Genomic DNA, 21,632 nt, shown 5'->3' with positions numbered 1-21,632 from the left:
TGTTCACAATGGTAAGATAAACAAAGCACACATTCCTAATTCCTTCATTAGAATGTCTCCATCACTAGTCTCTCCGAGTCTGTTAAAATGGGAAACTGCGCAGCATATCGCGTTTGTGAACAGTCTCTTTGTTCAGCCGTCATTCGCTAAAAGAGAAACAGCGAATAAGGAGCTAACTTCAGCCCGCGAATAAGGAGCCAAACGGATCGGGAGCTGCAAATAAGTAACTAACTTCAGCCTCGTGAGATTTTGGACAATTTCGTGCTCCCAACTTTGTGGGAACAGTTCGGGGACAGCCCCTTCCTGTTCCAGCATGAGTGCGCACCAGTGCACAAAGCAAAGTCCATAAAGACATGGATGAGCGAGTTTGGTGTGGAAGAACTTGACTGGCCTGCACAGAGTCCTCACCTCAACCCGATAGAACACCTTTGGGATGAATTAGAGCGGAGCGCTTCTGGAAGAAAGGTCACAAATTCCCATAAACACACTCCTAAACCTTGTGGAAAGCCTTACTAGAAGAGTTGAAGCCGTTATAGCTGCAAAAGGTGGGATGTCACTAAAGTTCATATGCGTGTGAAGGCAGACGAACGAATACTTTTGGAAATATAGTGTAGGTTTGACAGACGTCTTGACAGAATTGCGTGAATTAATGAAAGAAGAAAGAATTTCGAAAAAATTAGTACAAATTGATGAATCCCAAAAATAAATTAATGTGACGAGAAGCATCTAGCTACAGACGTACACTCTCTATTGGGTGATTTATAGTGAGATCTTTTGTGAATTGGCGCGGTCCGGCCTTTGTCATCCGTGATTGGACAAAGAAAATTTACATGTATTGGCTGTCAAAGCCAGAAGGTGGAGCTCGTTACCTTAATATAAAACGGCGCTTTTATTAATGCCGTCAAGGTGACACAAAGGCGGCGTAATTTACTGCGTTTTGTTGCATTTACAGCTGTAAAATATGCTGTTTTAAGCTATAATTTCAATGCCGAAAAATTCGGGTTTGATGTTTTTTTGGCGTGTTTTACGGAGTAAAAAGTCTAAAACGCCGTATTTTACACACACACACACACACACACAACTGCTTCCACTTTCTTGGGACTGACTAGTAGCCCACCACCGCGAGCTACCTGCACAGTAGTTGTAATGATTCTAGCCAATCCCCTACACTGTGTATCATCTACCAGCCAATCCAATTGTAGGAGGTGGGACACACCATGTCAATCTCAGCGCAGGAACAGCGACCCTACCACCCAGGAGGGCGGGACTTTCCCGAATACCAGTGGCAATAAACATCCATAACGCTTTTGGTGTTGAAAAATGCTTCTGACATTACGAGCCTTTTCTGTTTTTAAATGATTTATTTAATTGAGAAACCAACATGAATCCATCCAGGAGAAGCGAGAGCGACTGGCAAGGCCTGGTGAATGAGGTGAGTGACGCTATACAGGAACATTATGGCCAGCTAAGCTCCTGGCCAGGCTGCTGTTGCTAACTGTTAAGCTCCTGGCCAGGCTGCTGTTGCTAACTGTATGTGACAGTCTGATCAATAGATATGATCAGTGCTGAAGTGTTTTACGCTACGTGTGCAACGCTTATAGCTGCAACTTTAATAGATAAACTAGCTGCTTATGCCTATGTTCAAAATGATGACCGATGAGTCACATCAAATATCGTAAACGCACGCATGCGGGGAAACTGTTGTTGCACATATTTTTGTGGAAGATCACGACGTTGTCTTATCTCATGAAGAGGATTACATAATCTTTCTCAGCTGTACGTGAGGGACTGAAGGGGAATCTTGGGAGCTCCCATCAGTAGGCGTCATTCTCTGTTTTGTCAGTACATGTGCGTGAACGTGAAGCATCGAGAACATTGTGAGCAAATCTTATTCTGGGGATCTAGTCATCTACCTGTTGAGTTCTGTTCCAACACAGGTCTGTCACACCTGTTCCAATTGATTCTGAGGAGACTGGTTAAATCAGGTGGAGCAGATCAGACTAAATAGTGTTGGAAGGTGAATCTCTAGGAGAGGAGTTGATGACCACTAATCAGGATTATCAAGTCAAGTCAAAGTTTGTTTTTATGGTGCTTTTTACAACAAGTATTGTCAATTACAATACAGAAAGGGGGGGGGGGTTGAAGCAATGGTTGTAATTAAATGCTGCTGCAGAAGGGTCGCTTCATGCAGGTGAAGTTTGTACAGTCTTGTTCGACAAGAAGCTCCATTGTGGTCAAACCAGTCCAGAAGGCTGGCGAGCAGTGGGCACTCGGTCATGGCAGATGAAGCAATAGCATCAGACTGCACAGGATGGGCAGCTGTTCAACTCGCCAAAGAAAAAGAAAGCGCTTAGAGAGTTAATTCTGTAAAGAATGACTGATTACAGTTTACAGGGTTTATCCTGCGCTTCAACTTTACCATCAAGCCTCTTCTTACATTTTTATGAGCAATAGAGTTTCTAACTGGTTTTTGAATGCGTGCACTCTTAAAAATAATGGTTTCCTTAGTGGTTCTTGAATGGATCTAGGAGAAACCTTTATGTGAAGGTAAAATGGTTCTATAAAATGGTTCGCATCTCTTTGAAAAAAAAAATTCACTGAAAAGTAATTTTGATGAAGCAGTATATTTTTCTGTGGCATCACTCCAAATAACAATTTTTGGCATCTAGATTGTATTGTAAAAACAAACTCTTAGGTGATTATCATAAAACATAAAAACACGACTGCAGCTGCTTGCACTACTTTGTGAAGGTGATTTATTTTATGTATTCACTAAATGTACTGTATATTGTTTCACGTAGTATTACCACACTGATCCTTTAAGTACACAGTGTGCAAACCACACACTATAGTTCCTGTCTACTGAAGTAAGAGCCTGTGAATACATGGCATACACTGTATTGGGCTCAGTTAATTTCGTGTAATGGACCTAGCAAAACTCTTCCATTGAAAGTTTGGTTAGTTGTTGCTCATTTTCTCGTTCTTCTGGGTGTATCCTGGTGGGGCCAGGATAATTGTAATGAAAAAAAGAAAGAAAAATGAGTATTTCCTTCCTGTGTTCAGTTCCTGGTATGTAAGCGAAAATTGGAGAGTAAGAAGGAGGCCTTGCTGATCCTGTCCAAAGAGCTGGACACCTGCCAGCAGGAACGAGACCAGTTTAAACTGATGGCCAATCAGTTACGAGAGCGCCACCAGGGACTGAAGAAAAAGTACAGAGAACTCATAGTGAGTGTTTGTATTCTATTCTATTCCTCAAAAACATTCATTAGTATGCAAATTTCAAACAATAAGAGTACAAAATAAGGTGCATTCATTCACATCATTCACATTTATACCCTGAAAAAAAAATGCATTTCCTATGTTTAGTCTGTACATTGTTTCCACGTGCGCAAAAAATATTGTAGTGTTGTAGTGTATTTTATTCAAATGGAAATGTACACATTTGAATAGACTAAATTTACTACTAGTGTGCACTAAAATACTGTGGATAAACACAAAATAAATGCATCCTTATCATCTTAAAGTACTGATGCACTGATTCACAATGTTATTCTGGTTCCAGGATGGTGACCTGACACTTCCACCAGAAAAAAGGAGCCAGGTTCGTATTCTGCTTTTTGACTCATGCTTTGTGAACATTTTAATTCAAGACCATGTTTTAATGGGTTTTAACTTATTGTGTTAGCTTGTCTTGTTTCAAAAAAACAATAGCATCTCTGAATTTGTTACTGAGTTGATGCTCCATTTTGAACACTTGCTAGGTAAATCTATCTCAGTTGCTGAGTGATGCTCAGAAGAAGAACAGGAAGCTGAGTGATGAGGTGAAAGAGCTCAACCAGAGGTTAGCGGAGGTCCAGGGTGACAACAAGGTAAAAACTTAATGATATGAAATATGTCTGATCACACACACTTCTGTTCAGGGCTGCACTATATATCGTTGTTGTGGGAAGAAAACGTCATGTCTCTAAAATGGTAACTTTACAGAAGAAGCAAAAAACCTACTTTACTTTTAATGTAAGTCAATGGAACCAGACATTTTCCTAATTCATTCAGGGTCAATTCTATTAATCAATTCATCATGAAATTTACACACAATATGAAGAGTAACAGGTGTTTTCAAATTATGTCAAAAACAACAAAAATGGAGATACAAGGTTTATATTGACCTTTGCTCTACTTATGTTGTAGAAGGCCACAATGTGCAAAAACACCCTTTGATAATTGTGCATTCTGAACAATCTCAAATGCTTCAGATGGGTTTCTGTGGGTGTTTTGATGAACAAAAAGACGAATGGCAAATTATGTTGGTCCAGTTATAGCATGATTTTTTATTTGTTGTTTTTAATATAGTTACTGTAGTAAATAAAGTCACATCACAATTATCTACCAATATAACAATGTACTGTATCTGTACATATTGCATTTTGTCCTGCATATTGTGCAGCAGCCCTTCTTCTGTAGAGGAATAAACGGCATAATCCTAAAACTACTAAAGACATGTATGATCTGATTGTGATGAGACACAATGCTAGTTTTGGTTATAGTGAGCCTGCTTAGTGACTGATGGGTGGAATACTGAAATATTATTCAACCATACAATTATTCAGTTATAGTGTATTTGTGCAAATGAGCTTTATTTTGGAACATACACTGCTTTAATAGTTTGTGAAACTGTAGGATATTCTGATCAAATACACTATAACTGAATAATTGTATGGTTGAATAATATTTCAGTATTCCACCCATCAGTCACTAAGCAGGCTCACTATAACCAAAACTAGCATTGTGTCTCAAGTACGAAATTTGAAATGGCATTCAGGAGCCACTTTTTAAATCTCGTGGGATGTTTTAAAATGCACTATATTTCCAGAAGTATTCACTCGTCTGCCTTCACACGCATATGAACTTGAGTGACATCCCATTCTTAATCCATAGGGTGTAATGTGATGTCAACCCACCCTTTGCAGCTATAACAGCTTCAACTCTTCTGGGAAGGCTATCCACAAGGGTTAGGAGTATGTTTATGGGAATTTGTGACCATTGTTCCAGAAGCGCATTTGTGAGGTGAGACACTGATGTTGGACAAGAGGGACTGGTTCACAGTCTCTGGTCTAATTCATCCCAGAGGTGTTCTATCAGGTTGAGGTCAGGACTCTGCAGGCCAGTCAAGTTCTTCCACACCAAACTCGCTCATCCATGTCTTTATGGACCATGCTTTGTGCACTGGTACGCAGTCATGTTGGAGCAGGAAGGGGCTGTCACTGAACTGTTCCCACAAAGTCGGGAGTGTGAAATTGTCCAAAATCTCTTGGTCTGCTGAAGCATTAGGAGTTCCTTTCACTGGAACTAAGGGGCTGAGCCCAACTCCTAAAAAAAACAACCTCACGCCATAATCACCCCTCCACTGAACTTTACACTTGGCCCTATGCAGTCACACAAGTACCATTCTCCTGTCAACCGCCAAACCCAGACTCGTTTATCGGAATCCCAGACGGAGAAGCGTGATTCGTCACTCCAGAGAACACGTCTCCACTGCTCTGGAGTCCAGTGGTGGCAATTTACACCACTGCATTCCACGCTTTGCATTGCGCTATGCATTGTAAGGCTCTGATGCAGCTGCTCTGTCGTGGAAACCCATTCCATGAAGCTCTCTACACTCTGTTCTTGAGCTAATCTGAATGCCACATGAAGTTTGGAGGTCTGTAGCGATTGACTCTGCAGAAAGTGGCTGAGCTCTGCACACTATGGCCCTCAGCATCTGCTCACCCTGCTCTGTCATTTTACGTGACTTACCACTTTGTGGCTGATTTGCTGTTATTCCCAATTGCTTTGACTTTGTTATGATGCCACTGACAGTAGATTGTGGAATATTTAATATTTAGTAGCAAAGAAATTTCACAACTGGACTTGCTGCACAGGGGGCATCCTATTACAGTACCACGCTGGAATTCACTGAGCTCCTGAGAGTGACCTATTCTTTCACAAATGTTTGAAGAAGCAGTCTGCATGCCTAGGTGCATGGGTTTATACACCTGTGGCCATGGAAGTGATTGGAACTTCAGTGATTTGAATGGGTGAGTGAATACTTTTGGCAATATAGTGTAAGTGTCCAGACATTTCTCCCCCTTGCAGCTGCTCAGAATGACCATTGCAAAACAGCGCCTTGGTGATGAAGAGGTGGGCGTTCGCTACTTTCCAGCACATGAGAGAGAGGACCTGGTCCATCAGTTGGAGAGAGCACGGGAGCAGGTAGGACCCAAACACAACCTAGTGCACAAACAATAACATGGGTTAAAAAAAAAAGGTGAACAGTAACAGGGTAGTTCACAAATATTGTGAGGAAAAGACAAAACTAGATCAATCAGATGAATGACCAAATCATGTAAATTACAAATGGACACTTCTCAGGGCAGAACCCCCTTAGCAGTCTTTGCTAGAATTGCATAATATGTTTCTTGCGAGTCAAGCTGTATGAGCCTAAATACATTAAATTTTGTGAATTAAGTCCCTTTGGATTTTTAAAGTCATAAACTGTGCATTTATTTGCCACTTTATTAGGTAACATGCATCTTGCATCTATACTCATTGCCCATATTATCAGGACCACTTAATCATATAGGTAAACTTTAAAGTTCTACAACTTTTCCAATTATCTGTCTGTTTCTCCGCATTATGTGTTGACTGCATTCAGACACGAGCTTTGGTGAGGTTGGGTACTGAGGTTGGACAATTAGAATGCCACTCCTAAAGGCATCATCCTAAAGGTATTGGATGGCACCCCGTCTTTCAAGAGAACGCAGTTCCACTGCTCCATATACTAATGCTGGGGTACTTTATGCCCCACTTTATGCTTTATGCCCCTCTAGCTGATGCTTGGTCATGGTGATCTTTGGGTCATACACTGCTCCAGAGTGTCTCATTCAGTGTCTGCGCCTGTGTCAGAAATGGGTACACCCTGAAGTAGCTGTCAAGTTATAAGGGTTTTTTTGGACAGTTTTGCACATCCAGTGTATATTGCAAATAATGTACAATACAAATACTGAGTTCAAACTATGAAAACAAACAAAACAAAACAGACACACACACACACACACACACATACATATATATATATATATATATATATATATATATATATATATATATATATATATATATATATATATATATATATATATATATAGATATATATATAATTTTTTTTTCTTCTTTTTTAAAGAATGAAGAGCTGGAACATAGCCTGAAAGCGGCAGCAGATGAGCTGCAGGATGTCCGAGCAGAGAGGAAGGTGTACCAGGAGAAAGCTCACCGCCTCAACCTTGAGATCAACCACATCCTGGGCTGCCATGACAACCGGATCTTGGATGTGGATGCTCTGTGCTTGGAAAACAGGTTAGTGGTGGTAATGTAGTGTTACTATTGAATTTTTCTGTTGATAACCTGGTAGAGTATACCATATTGCAACTATATTGCTATATGTTGTGATTGCAGTTTGCCTCACAACATATGCACCGATCAGGCATAACTTTATGACCACCTCGTTGTTTCTGTGCTCGTTGTCCATTTTATCAGCTCCACTTACTATATAGTACAACGAGGTGGTCATAAAATTATGCCTGATTGGTGCATATGTTGTCGTTCTACAGTTACAGACTGTAGTCCATCTGTTTCTCTGCATACTTTGTTAGCCCCCCCTTTTACCCTGTTCTTCAGTGGTCGGGACCCCTATGGACCTTCACAGAGCAGGTACTATATGGGTGGTGGATCATTCTCAGCACTGCAATAACACTGACGTGGTTGTGGTGGTGTGTGTTGCGTTGTTGTGAGTGGATCAGACACAGCAGTCCTGCTGGAGTTTTTAAACGCTATGTCTGATCACTGTCCACTCTCCAAGACATTCCTACCTTGTCAGTCCACCTTGTAGTTGCAAATCCAGAAATTACCTCTCATCTCTTGCTGTACAGTATGAGCTAATCATCGTCTAGTCCTTTATTAGTCATTAAAGGACGCTGCCCATAAGATGCTGTTGGCTGGATATTTTTGGTTGGTGGACTATTCTCAGTCCAGCAGTGGCACTGAGGTATTTAAAAACCCCAGCACCACTGCTGTGTCTGATTCACTCAGACCAGCACAACTAACCAACACACTAACACACCACCTCCATGTCAATGTTACTGCAGTGCTGAGAATGATCCACCACCCAAATAGTACCTGCTCTGTGAATGTCCATGAGGATCCTGACCACTGAAGAACAAGGTAAAAGGGGGCTGACAAAGTATGCAGAGAAACAGATGGACTACAGTCTGTAATGACAATGAGCGTAGAAACAAGGAGGTGGTCATAATGTTGTGCCTGATCAGTGTAAATACATACAATAATGGGATGTTTTAAGATTAGCGGACAGCTTTCTGTGATATTGCAAAAGTTAATATTGCAATAATAATTAAGAAACAATTCATTGTGCGGTCCTAACAGTGTCCCCTACCTTTCAGGTAGCCGTGACCTGATCGCAAAGTTTTGCCTGCCTTTCTTAGCCAGTGTACTTGTGTCATTATTATTATACCAAAAAATGTGAATATGTAAGAAAAGAAGACTACAGTGTGACCAAAACCATTAGTTTTGATCACTTGTAACAAAGTCTGATCACTTGGTCTAAAAAAAAATTGTAAATATATCTGAATGGAAAGCTAATAAAGTCTTATTTCTTTTTCTGTTAGAAGGAAAAAAAAACATTATGTTTTTGTCAGTGAAACTATTGGAAAGAAATCAGAAATGAATTCATACGAAGTGTCATTCAAATGTTAAATTTACATTTAAAATGGTATTACAGAATGACAATGACTAATACCTTCATGCTTCTAAATGTTAAATTAACATACATATTTGGACATTTTTGTTGACTGTGAAATAAATAGGTTGCAAGCCAGTGACCTGCAACAGATCTAGTCAACATTGCAGTGAAATGGGTGTCTGACAGTAGTATTTAACTGTGATGAATAAAGAGATTAGAAATTCCAAATTGAATTTGGTTAAAATATTTAAATACCATTTGAATTTTTGTTTTTGTGCATATTCGCTTTGTTTTGTAGATACCTCCATGAGCGGTTTGTGCAAATTCAGGAAGAAGTCAACCTTCTCAAAACTAATTTAATGAAGTATAAGGTGAGTGTTTGACAGAATGGTGGAAATGAAAACAAACAGATCTACAGCACTTTCCATGTCATTTATATAGAATTTAAAATCATAAATAAGATTTGTCACTTTTACTGATCAGTGCAAGGCAGAATCTGCCTGAGCATGGCTGAAAAGCATTATGCAGACTGGCTGTTTATTTATTCAGCTTGTGCTAAATAAATAGCCCTATACAAATCAATGGTGGTCATAAATCAGGGAACATATTTTTGGTTTACCTAACTGATTGTAAAATGGTTCATTAGCTAAATATAACGCATCTGTTATGCACATATCCAATTGATTTCTTTGCAGAGTGCTCTGGAGAGTAAGAAGAACTGTAAAGTTTATGGCAAAGCCAACAGTAGCGCTTTAACAGGAGTACTCTCAGCTAAGCAAGGTATTGAACCAGATGTACTCTGAAGGAATTTATTGTTTTGAATTATGTTCTATATGTGTCATACATTCTGTACCTGTGCGCATGTGCTGAAGTTGTATTTTAGGCTGCCTGTTTTTGTGTTTACCCCTATATGGTCGTGTTTGTCACACCTGTTACTTGTCCTGTATAAGTTGGGTCTAATCTTGCATCAGTTCAGCTATATAACTGTTAGCCCAAAGTCTTGCGGGCTAGTTTGATGTCTGAGACCTGCGCACGCAATGAATAAATTTCACTTGTCCAGATAACAGCCCAGATAAGAGTCCCCTGGATTAAGGGGGTTGGGTTTCTACAATTAACATTAATATTGAGTAGTGAACACAATCATTTAATGTGTACAGCAGTTTTGCTTTTGTTCAGTTAATTAACACATCGCAGCTTTAAAGTCTGCTGCTAATGTACCTCATGTTCTTCTGCTAATCACTGTCCTTAATGTTTTGTTTTTATATTTATATTTTCCAATCTTTAATTCTGAAAAACTTTGAAGTATGTGAAATGCTAATAAAAGCACAGTGCATTGATTTAGTAAATTGTGTTTTACCTGTGTTAAATTGTAAAAAATAGGATATTTGGTGTATTATCTTATTAACTTTTATGTAAAATATAAATGGGCAGTGAAGACACCAGTTGATGCAGATTTTTTAAAAAGCAGCATTTTATTGCAGTTCCTCTGTTATACAGGTATTTTGTTGCATAAAAGTACAGGGCTTTCATTTTTATGTCACAAGCCAGTCTGTTCAATTCCTGAACTTAGAGAGTCGACTCTGATTTGCTGGCATTAGTTTAAGAATGAGCGTATACAGTTGTATGCAATGGATTGAACACACCTAGTTGATTTCATTTGCTGAAAATGTATTGTTTAAAATAAGTGAGCACATCCCGTACAGGGAACCTTAACATGGCTTTTTTCTGCAAATTTTGGTGCACAGTTTTAGTTATTTGCATAGTGTGACATTGGGGAAAAACACACACGCGTTCTAAGCCACTTATTCTTCTGGGATATGGGGGTTGGAGCTGGAACCTATCCTAGTGCTCATTGGGCAGAAGGCTTTTTTGAAAATGTGGTTTGTATATTTATGTTGTCAACCAGTGCAAGAGCTGCTGTTGTCTGAGGAAAATGGCTGTAGCCTCCCGGTCACTCCACAGTCCATCAGTGACCTGAAGTCGCTGGCTACTGCTCTGCTTGAGACCATCCATGAAAAGAATATGGTCATTCAGCACCAAAGGCAAACCAACAAGTGAGTTACCGATATGGCTTAAAATTATGGCTAAATCAATATGAAAATTCTTAAAAGCAATTGTACAAACTCCAGTAGTTTTAGTTCAGTGTTTTACTGACTGGTATCACTGCTGTGGTGTGTGTGTATGTATATATAAGAACTTGACTGATTTTCCTTGCATTAGAGATATGTGTTCATTATAATGTAAAACAACACATTTCACTAAGAAAATCTGTGCTTTCAGTAGGACATTTATAGGTTTGATACAATTTTTAGGCGAAGGCTTGCTTTGATTTTCTAATATTTTATGATTTAAAATGTCTTTTATAGAGCTCTAATCACAAACATAACAAAAGTAGCATTTGCTTAAACAAAATTACTAAGCTTATAAAAACTTGCAACTGAATTATAAACAGTACAGAAATAGGCAAAATGCAACCAGATACCAAGTTTTGATCATTGACAGCAGCTTCTAAATGTAAATGTTAGATGCTTGGAATAGAGTGAGGAATGTATCAGATATTTTGCAGGATTTGCAATTTTCATTTTGATTTTCTGATGCTGATTTGAAATTCTGTGGGCCTAGTAAAACAGTGTTTTATCCTAGAATCAAGCTAGCAATTAGAGATGGCACAATACCACTTCCATTAGCTATCATCAGTTTTAACTGTGTGATTAATTGCAGTGATTGTTTTGGAAAATCCCACAGTGCACCTTACAAATCTTCTTGTTGAGATGTTGCTTTTTGAAATGTAGCCATGAATCATGCTGCTATTTGTCTATTATTTGACCAGAGCAATTTTAACTAAAATGACACACTGCCAGTTGTTTTAACTGTCAGGTATACAGAAATAGGATTATGATAAAAAATTATGGGGCACGGAATATTATAGGAGTAATCTTAACTGTAAGTTTGTCACACCATCTGCTTGGTTTAAAAAAAAAAACAAAAAACTTCCTGGTTGTGTTATATCTTATAACAGCAGTGTTATTTCACCATACCTGTATCCTTCTGCTAGCCACCAGTTGCTAAGTAAGGTGAAACTATTTTTGTGACCGAAGAAATTACACATATTAAAAACGTTGTGTAGCCTCTAAAGCGCATATATATATATATATATATATATATATATATATATATATATATATATATATAAAATGCTCAAAAAAATAAAGGGAACACTCAAATAAAACCTCCTAGATCTGAATGAATGAAATATTATCATTGAATACTTCGTTCTGTACAAAGTTGAATGTGCTGCCAACAAAAAAATTATTTTTATATATATATATATATATATATATATATATATATATATATATATATATATATAAAATGCTCAAAAAAATAAAGGGAACACTCAAATAAAACCTCCTAGATCTGAATGAATGAAATATTATCATTGAATACTTCGTTCTGTACAAAGTTGAATGTGCTGCCAACAAAAAAATTATTTTTATATATATATATATATATATATATATATATATATATATATATATATATATATATACACACACACACACACACACACACACACACACACACACACACACACTGCTCAAAAAAATAAAGGGAACACTCAAATAACAACATCGTAGAGTATTGTGTGTGGCTTCCACGGTCCCTGGGCATGCTCCTGATAAGGTGGCGGATGGTCTCCAGAGGGATCTCCTCCCAGACCTGGACTAAAGCATCTGCCAACTCTTGGAGATGTCTGGGTCTGGGTGCAACGTGGCATTGGTGGATGGAGCGAGACATGATGTCCCAGATGTGCTCAATCGGATTCAATTCTGGGGAACGGGCGGGCCAGTCCATAGCTTCAATGACTTCATCTTGCAGAAACTGCTGACACACTCCAGCCACATGAGGTCTAGCAAACCCAGGGCCGACCGCACCAGCATATGGTCTCACAAGGGGTCTGAGAATCTCATCTCGGTACCTAATGGCAGTCAGGCTACCTCTGGTAAGCACATGGAGGTCTGTGCGGCCCTCCAAAGAAATGCCACCCCACACCATTACTGACCCAGTGCCAAACCGGTCATGCTGAAGGATGTTGCAGGCAGCAGATTGCTCTCCACGGCGTCTCCAGATTCTGTCACGTCTGTCACATGTGCTCAGTGTGAACCTGCTTTCATCTGTGAAGAGCACAGGGTGCCAGTGGCGATTTTTGCCAATCCTGGTGTTCTCTGGCAAATACCAAGCGTCCTGCAGGGTGTTGGGCTGTGAGCACAACCCCCATCTGTGGACGTCGGGCCCTCATACCATCCTCATGGAGTTGGTTTCTAACCGTTTGTGCAGACACATGCACATTAGTGGCCTGCTGGCGGTCATTTTGCAGGGCTCTGGCAGTGCTCCTCCTGTTCCTCCTTGCACAAAGGCGGAGGTAGCGGTCCTGCTGCTGGGTTGTTGCCCTCCTACGGCCTCCTCCACATCTCCTGGTGTACTGGCCTATCTCCTGGTAGCGCCTCCAGCCTCTGTACACTACGCTGACAGACACAGCAAACTTTCTTGCCACAGCTCGCATTGATGTGCCATCCTGGATGAGCTGCACTACCTGAGCCACTTGTGTGGGTTGTAGAGTCTGTCTCATGCTACCACGAGTGTGAAAGCACCACCAACATTCAAAAGTGAGCAAAACATCAGCCAGAAAGCACAGGTACTGAGAAGTGGTCTATGGTCCCCAACTACAGAACCACTCCTTTATTGAGTGTGTCTTGCTAATTGCCAATAATTTCCACCTATTCCATTTGCACAACAGCATGTGAAATTGTCAATCAGTGTTGCTTCCTAAGTGGACAGTTTGATTTCACAGAAGTTTGATTTACTTGGAGTTATATTGTGTTGTTTAAGTGTTCCCTTTGTTTTTTTTTTTTTGAGCTATATATATATATATATATATATAATATTGAATGGAAAGAAATCAGAAATTAATTAATACAAAGTGTCTAAGTTTGGGGAGATGAGAAGAGTGTCCGTGTGTGTGAGAGAGAGAGACAGAGGGAGTTTTCAAAAATCATAATTCATTTGTATCATTTTGTAAAATTTTTGATGTCCAAAGGTCTCTTCGGCATGTTTAAAAGGGTGGCATGAGGTTCCATTAAGTTGCATTTAAACTGTTAGTCAAAAGTTCTCCAGACCTAGGGTCCGACTAGTTTTGTCCCTAATGGGCCACCCCCTTTTCCCACTTCTGCACCAGGTTGCCAAAATGAGGAGAGCAGCTGGGGGTTGTGAGATGTGTCTTTAGCTCTCAGCCATAAATTAACCGTTGGCTTTTCTAAACATCCTACTGCCTGCAGATGCAGATTTCACTTTGCTCAAAAAGTTCTGATCAGATTATTCATTAAAGCAGCAAAGCATGCTACAAATGTTTAGGGTTTATTTGCTCTACTTTGCAAAATGATTGATTAAAAACTAGTTAAAAACTAAAAAAACACTACTGCAATCTAATTGCAGCTGTGTTATCACCATAACACAATCTTTCTTCTGTTCTATTATACTGGAACAACATCTCATTTCATGTGTCATTCATGTGTCTGTTGAAACAGGATTCTAGGTAACAGAATAGCAGAGCTGGAGGGTAAGCTAAAAACTCTGGAAGTTTCTGGGCTGTGGAGTCTGCCTGGTAAACACAACTTTGCCACATCTATGAGAATTTTACTCAATATTTAGCTCAATATTTAGTTACACTGATTCTTATTGGATGCCATGCACTGCACATTTTTGTATTGTCAAACACTTGCCACAGCTCCTAAAGGGCTTGGTAATTGCTTGAGTTTAATGCAGTGGAAACTTGGAGCAGAAAACCCTAAAATATACAGTAAATTAATATCTCAAGAGCAGGACAGAAAGCCACTGAAATAATCAGCTGAATTATGGCTTTTTGCTCTTATTATTTACCATTATAATAATAGCCAAAAGCCATAATTTGCTATGTCCAGCATGGGGAACTGGTGCAGTGGGAGATGGCAGGGAGGTCCTTGGCAGCATGGACCCCTGTGTCAGAAACTGGCTGTTGGTATGTGGAATGTAACCTCACCATTAGGAAAAGAGCCGGAGCTTGTGCGGGAGGTTAAGAGGTATCGATTAAATATAGTTGGGCTCATCTCCACCCGCAGTATCAGCTCTGGAACAAAACTCCTTGATAAGGGTTGGTCCCTCTCCTACTCAGGAGTTACACAGGATGAGAGGCGCTGGGCATGTGTGGCAATACTCTGGCTGGCTGTTGTAAGTTGAGTTTGTCCCGGTGGACGAGAGGGTCCACTTTGAATGAAAATCACAGGGAGGAAAACTCTGACTGTTGTGTGTGTGCAAGCAACAATTCGGAGTATTCAGCCTTCTTGGAGCGAGTGGGCAGGGTTCTGAAAAGGGCCCCACCTACAGACTCCACAGTCTTGCTGGGAGACTTCAATACTCACGTTGGCAATGATTGGGAGACCTCGAGGGATCACTGGAAAGAATGGCCTGCACAAACTAAACTCCAATAGTTAATTATTTCACTTCTGTGCTAGGCATCCAGGCACCAAGTTCAAACACAAGGATATTCATGAGTGTACATGGTACCAGTGCTCCTTAGGTCAAAGGTCAGTGATCAACTTTGTTGTCGTTTTCATCTGACTTCAAACCATGTGTTTTAGACACTCTGGTGAAGAGAGGTGCTGAGCTGTCAACCAATTACCATCTGGTGGTAAGTTGGATCAGGTGGCAAGCAGGACCTGGTAGGCCCAAAAGAATAGTGAGGGAACAACTGGCAGAGACCCCTGTTTGGCCTATTCCACTTCCGGGAAAGCTTTTCTCATGTTCTTTAGGAGGTAGGGGACATGTCTGAATGGACCCTGTTCAAAACCTCCACTGTGGAAGCTGCCTGGGATAGCTGTGGCAAGAAGCGTATTGGGCGGTAATCCAAGAAAACCCTGGTGGACAATAGGTATCAACGGGCAAAAAAGGTGGCAGGGGCAACGGAGGCTGAAGCAAAATTCAGTGAGGCGATAGAAAAAGACTTTCAGTTGGAGAATTTCTGACTTATGAGGCTATTGTCAGACAGTGGAGGAGCACTTTGAGGTACTCGTTCTGGCGTGTCCGATGCCATTTGGCAAACTCCACAGTGGCAAGGCACTGGGGGTGGATGAGATTTATTCAGAAATACTTAATGCCCTGGATGTTGTGGGGCTTTTGTGGCAAACATGCCTCTGCAATGTCGCATGGTCCTCGAGAACAGTACTCTCAGACTGGCAGAGCGGGGTGGTTGTCCCTATTTTTAAGAAAGGGGACCAGAGGGTGTGTGCGAACTACCAGGGTATCACACTGTTCATCCTCTCTGGGAATGTTAATGCCTAGGTGCTGGAAAGAAGACTCTGACCGACCTCAGATTGAGGAGGATTCCGTCCCAGCTGTGGAACAATGGACCAGCTCAGAGTAAAGCCACAACCCCTCCACATTGAGAGGAGCCAGCTCAAGGGGTTCAGGCATCTGATCAGGATGCCCCCTGGACGCCTCCCAGTGGGGGTTTACCAGGCATGACCTACTGGGACAAGACCCTGGGGTCTTGAATGAGTTAGAGGAATTTGCAGGGGACAGGATCGTCTGGGATTCTCTGCGCTCCCAACTGCTACCGTGACCCTATTGGATTAAGCAGTTAAAGATGATGATGATGATGATGATGCTGATATTTACCATTTACTAATATTCTGTCTGTTACTCTATTTAATTTTACAAAACTAATGTCTTGGTTGAAATTAACAATTGCATTTTTCACTTTTTTCCCTTTTCTGTCTCTTTTTTTCTGTCTAAATGAAACTGAATGAAACCTAGGGATTACCTACAACGTATCTGTGGGATTAGGGAGTATGGTTCTTTATCTATGTTTACATCTTTAAATTTTCCTTTTTTTTTTTTTTTTTTTTTTTTCTCTGATTATGCTTTGCTATTTTTTCTCTTTTCTACTTTGCATGCATCTTTTCTACTCTTCATGCAATTCTGAAGCATGTTTAAATCAAATTTATCATCTTATGCCTTCATTTGTCATACACCAGTAAAATTTACTCACGTGTGGTTAGCAATTGTATTGTGATTAATTGATAGGAGGAAAGGACGTGATAATTCTAAGTGATCAGCAGCCAGACCAGTCCACCATGGACCATTTAGCACCACTAAGGCAGGCATCTATGGGTGAGTCATCAGATAACTTACTAATAACTACTGAGGTGACTTTGTCCACAGTCCATTTTCAAGCAAGACAAGCCCTTTTAGAGTTGGATTAGCTTTACCTCTGGAGATTCTAAAATTTGTCAGTAACTGAGATCTGTGATTAATTTATTATGAATCTGCTGTAGTTTGACAGTATTAATTATGAAATAATTTTAATTCAGTAAAAATCTGCAGTGTGTACTTTTTACAGTCTGATAGTAATAATTGAGGAGTGATTTTAAATCATTATGAATCTGCATTGTATGTAGCTCTTAAGGTCTGACGAGTAGTTGTGGCGTGAACGGAATTCTGTAATTGGCTAAAACAAGTCTTTTTCCAGTCCCCCTCATGCTATTGAAATAATAAATCTTGCTAAAGTTACAGCCTTGTGTTGTGTTGTTATCGAGTATCATGTGGTGTAAATGCTGGCGTGAGCAATCGGGCTGTGACCTGTTAATCTGGGCTATCTGTGGGAAATGTGGGTAAATACAGATACTTTATCTCAAACCAATTTGTCAGTCACAGTCCTGTCCAGATTTCAGAAATACTTCTGGTAAAACTGATCCAGCTTGAAGACTGCTGAAGTCACATGTATTTGGACACAATTTGCTTGTTATTGAATGTTTTAATTTTTCAAAGTAAAGTGATTTAGTTTAAAATCTTCTCTGCTGTGTTAAGACTGTTGTCTGTGATGTGACAGGAGATGAGGAGGTTGTGACTGGAGAGGAGGTGACAGAAGACACAGCTTTATGTGCAGACCCAGGCCATTCTGAAACTACTAAAATGTTTCCACGCCCAGAGCATCACAGTGCGGCTTTCTCTAAAAACACAAACACAGCAGGATCCAGTTTCCAAACAGGAACAATGTCCAGTGCATGCCCCAGCGATGACCTAAGCAGTGAGCACAGCTACCCTGCCTGCTTTGACTCAGAGAAGACGGTTTGTGCTATGGAGAGAGTATCAGACAAGCTGCAGTCACTAGACAGTGATGGAGATCTGGCAACACATGGTGATAGGAACTCAAAAAATGCTCAGGTTCGCTTTGAAGGTCCAGCAGAGGAAGCTGGGGAAGATGCTGAAGTCTTGGGTTTTGAGCAGCATGATATTCAAGGGCAGTCAGAGAGCACTAAAGTGATGGCTTCAGAATCACAGGGTTGTGTGAATTACACAATACTGTCTGATCCCACAACAGCAGAATATATAGAGAGCACACACTGTACAAAGGAAGAAACAGACCAAAATCTCAGTCTTCCAGATACACAGGCTCCAGATCAGGAAGTGAACCCTGAACTATAAAATAAAGGAATAACAGTGACTGATAACTAGCGAAGAGTATCTAGCATGATCTCATTTGTAATCTTGTTTACAAGCTCCTAATGGCTTGTGTTCATTAATAGCACTTTTTTAATATTAGCATTTTTAGCCAAAAAAAATCCTTGGAATTCTTGCACATTGTCCACTTTCAGATTAAGAGAATGTGGGAGAGAAATTGCAGCTCTCACTGAGCCGGCTGAACTTGGAGACAGTGCTGTACCACTTTTCAGAATTCATATTCATTAGCCGTTGCATGAAATCATTACCACTACTTAGGGTAAAACTGTTTTTTGGTGCTCTGTGGTTTGTAAGAGTAAACTTTTTTCCACCATTTATATCATATATACTTGCCAGGGGACTTTGAGTTTCAGTGAAGATGTGAGACATTTCTCACATGTGAAAACTTCCAAATGAGGAATAATTGCTGTCTGTTATTATACCAGTGTGCTTGAGACAGACTTATGCAGGCTCTTAAGTGCCATACCCAACTAGATTAAGTTACAAGCATAATGCAGCTCAATGACAATTTGAATTAATAAACAAATGTATTTTAAATTACATCTGAGTACGTTCTTCTCCATCATGCTGGTCAGATAGCAGTTAACAAACCCCTGCATTGGTCCATCTCTATGAATTTTGTGTAAGAGCCAACTGCTAAGTCTATATTAATGCAGTCCTTGCAACCACTGAAATAAGAAATGGGGCACCCTACTGCTGTTGGTCTTCACAGACATGTGCAATTGAGACCCACAAGACTGCAAGTGTGCCAGCTGGAGACGGGGCTTATAGTGTTGATACATTATTATGCACAATGCAATTAAAAGTGGAAAGGGACGAGCTGCTCACCGCCAGAACGGTTTGAAAACAGGACTGGATTTAGATACAGCTAGCTAATTAAAATAAACTGAAATGGAACTCTGAATGGCATATCAGTCTTTAAAGATTTAAGTTTGGGCTACACCTCAGACATTCCTCAAAAATCTTTTCAGATGAAACCAACCACAGACTTGAGAAAAAAGTAAAAATTTAAAACATTTAATGTGCAACTACTTCAGTGTGTAATGGCACACCTTTTAAACATGATCTTTGAAAAAGGCCCTTTAACAAGGCTCAAATTTTAGGAAGATGTTGTGATGTAGTGTTATGCTGAATGTCAAACTACCTTAAGATTAAATCACTATGCTAGTAAGATAACATTGCCATAGAAGTACACAAAGGAAGACAGGCTGATTGCAGATTAAAAAATAGGCTTGAAACCATAATGATCACAGCACTAAATACAACAGATTTAATGGATGTATTAAAAAGAGAAACTAACAAAATGATTCCAGTTTGAAAGTCAGACATAATGGCTCTTAAACCCAACTCTTATTTTACCTTAGCTTACTGACATGAAAAAGGCAATGTGTCTTCTCTTCATGTTTTGCAATGCAACTAGTCAAGCACAGCAAGTCTGTTTTTGTTTGTGTTGTTTGATCATTTGACACTGTGAATATAATGGTTGTTTGGTGTTACGAGGTTATTGTACAACCCAATTTTCTCAAAAGTTGGGACACTACAAAATGTAAATAAAAATATAATGCAATGATATGCAAAATGTAAACCCTATTGTTAAAGGAAAATACTACAAGGACAACATATCAAATGTTGAAACTGAGATATTTATTGTTTTTTGAAAAATATATGCCCATTTTGAATTTGATGCCAACAACTCGTTTCAAAAAAAGTTGGGACGGGGGCATGTTTACCACTCTGATTCATCACCTCCTCTTTTAACAACACTCTTTAAGCATTTGGGAAATGAGAAGTCTGACTGCTGTAGTTTTGGAAGTGAAATGTTTTCCCATTCTTGTGTGATATAGGATTTCAGCTGCTCAACAGTTCAGTGATTTGGCCTTCCCTGAAAAGGACATTGTCTAGATGGCAGCATATGTTGCCAAAACACGTATGTATCGTTCAGCATTAATGGTCCCTTCACAGATGTGTAAATCACCCATGCCATGTGCACTAATGCACCTCCATACCACCAGGAATACTGGCTTTTGAACTGTGCAGTAATAACAAGCCGAGTGGTCTTTAGCCTGGAGGACACAGTGTCCATGATTTCCAAAAAGAATCTCCAGATTTTGATTTGTTGGACCACAGGACGGCGGCACGGTGGCGTGGTGGGTAGCGCTGTCGCCTCACAGCAAGGAGGGCCTGGGTTCGATTCCCCGGCCGGGTGACCGGGGTCCTCTCTGTGTGGAGTTTGCATGTTCTCCCCGTGTCTGCGTGGGTTTCCTCCGCGTTCTCCGGTTTCCTCCCACAGTCCAAAGACATGCAGTCAGGCCAATTGGGTGTGCTAAATTGTTAGGTGTGAGTGACTGTCTGTGTCTGTGTGTCTGCCCTGCAATGGACTGGCGACCTGTCCAGGGTGTATCCTGCCTTCCGCCCGAAGACTGCTGGGATAGGCTCCAGCTCCCCCCCGCGACCCTGACGGAGAAGCGGCTTGGAAAATGGATGGATGGACCACAGGACACTTTTCCACTTCCCCTCGGTACATTTTAAAAGAGCTTCGGCCCAGGGAAGGCGGCATCTTTTTGGGTTTCTGTTCATGTTTTTTTCTTTGCATTTAAGTTTAAACTTGTATTTGTAGATGCAGCAACATCCTGTTCCCACAGACAGTGGTTTTCAGAAGTGTTTCTGAGCCCATGTAGTGATTTCCACAACAGAATCATGTCTGTTTTTTATGCAGTGCCGCATGAGGGCCCAAAGAACATGGCCATCCAATACAGGTTTTCTCTGGACTCTCTTAATCTTTTAATGTTATTGTGTACCATAGATGGTGAAAAGCAATACTTCTTTACTATTTTATGTTGAGAAACATTATTCTTGAATGATTGCACTATTTGCTTGTGCAGTCTTTCACAAAGATCCTCCCCATCTTTACTGCAGAAAGCCTCTCTGGGATATTTTTTTTATACCAATTCATGTTACTGACCTTTATCAATCAACCACCAGGTGTTTTTTTATTAGCATTACACAACTTTATCAGCCTTTTTTGTTGCCCAAATTATATTTTTTTTTCAATAAACAATAAAAGTTTCTTTGTTGTCTTATGTTGCTTTATGTTATTGATATGTTATTTTCATTACTATCATCAATGAAATATAGGATTTAAATAAAATAAATGTTTTTATATGCATTTTGCACAGCGCCCCAACTTTTTTGGAAATGGGGTTGTACATTCTTGCCCTGAAACTACTGGCTATTGTACATCAGTAAATAAGGGACCAAGCTGTTAGACTTATTGGAAAGCATTACA

General features: G+C 40.1%; 1 protein-coding gene across 2 annotated transcripts; it reads left to right on the top strand.

Annotated features, from left to right (window-relative positions):
• Positions 1-951: 951 nt before the first annotated feature.
• On the top strand, positions 952-19,916 carry ccdc149b (coiled-coil domain containing 149b). Of its 2 annotated transcripts, XM_017709037.2 has the most exons (13): positions 952-1,432; positions 3,064-3,225; positions 3,563-3,601; positions 3,762-3,869; positions 6,133-6,249; positions 7,220-7,392; positions 9,090-9,162; positions 9,487-9,571; positions 10,698-10,845; positions 14,377-14,453; positions 16,640-16,672; positions 16,910-16,996; positions 17,715-19,916. In XM_017709037.2, the coding sequence occupies exons 1-13, from the start codon at positions 1,382-1,384 to the stop codon at positions 18,308-18,310; spliced, it is 1,749 nt and encodes a 582-aa protein (XP_017564526.1). In that variant the 5' UTR covers positions 952-1,381; the 3' UTR covers positions 18,311-19,916. The 2 variants fall into 2 exon arrangements, with proteins under 2 accessions (XP_017564526.1, XP_017564527.1); XM_017709038.2 differs by lacking the exon at positions 16,640-16,672 and having other exon boundaries at positions 953-1,432.
• The last annotated feature ends 1,716 nt before the right edge of the window (positions 19,917-21,632 follow it).

This window comes from Pygocentrus nattereri, chromosome 5 (genome assembly GCF_015220715.1).
Source record: "Pygocentrus nattereri isolate fPygNat1 chromosome 5, fPygNat1.pri, whole genome shotgun sequence".
Lineage (NCBI taxonomy): Eukaryota > Metazoa > Chordata > Actinopteri > Characiformes > Serrasalmidae > Pygocentrus > Pygocentrus nattereri.
Note: the sequence above shows the minus strand (reverse complement) of the source record. Positions and strands in the feature narration are given on the sequence as shown.

Excerpts from the sequence above, each read along its gene's own strand:
- ccdc149b (XM_017709037.2), top strand. The coding sequence starts at position 1,382 with ATGAATCCATCCAGGAGAAGCGAGAGCGACTGGCAAGGCCTGGTGAAT. Across the intron at positions 9,572-10,697 it reads AGTACTCTCAGCTAAGCAAG|TGCAAGAGCTGCTGTTGTCT; the intron begins GTATTGAACCAG and ends GTTGTCAACCAG. Across the intron at positions 14,454-16,639 it reads TGGGCTGTGGAGTCTGCCTG|GGATTACCTACAACGTATCT; the intron begins GTAAACACAACT and ends AATGAAACCTAG.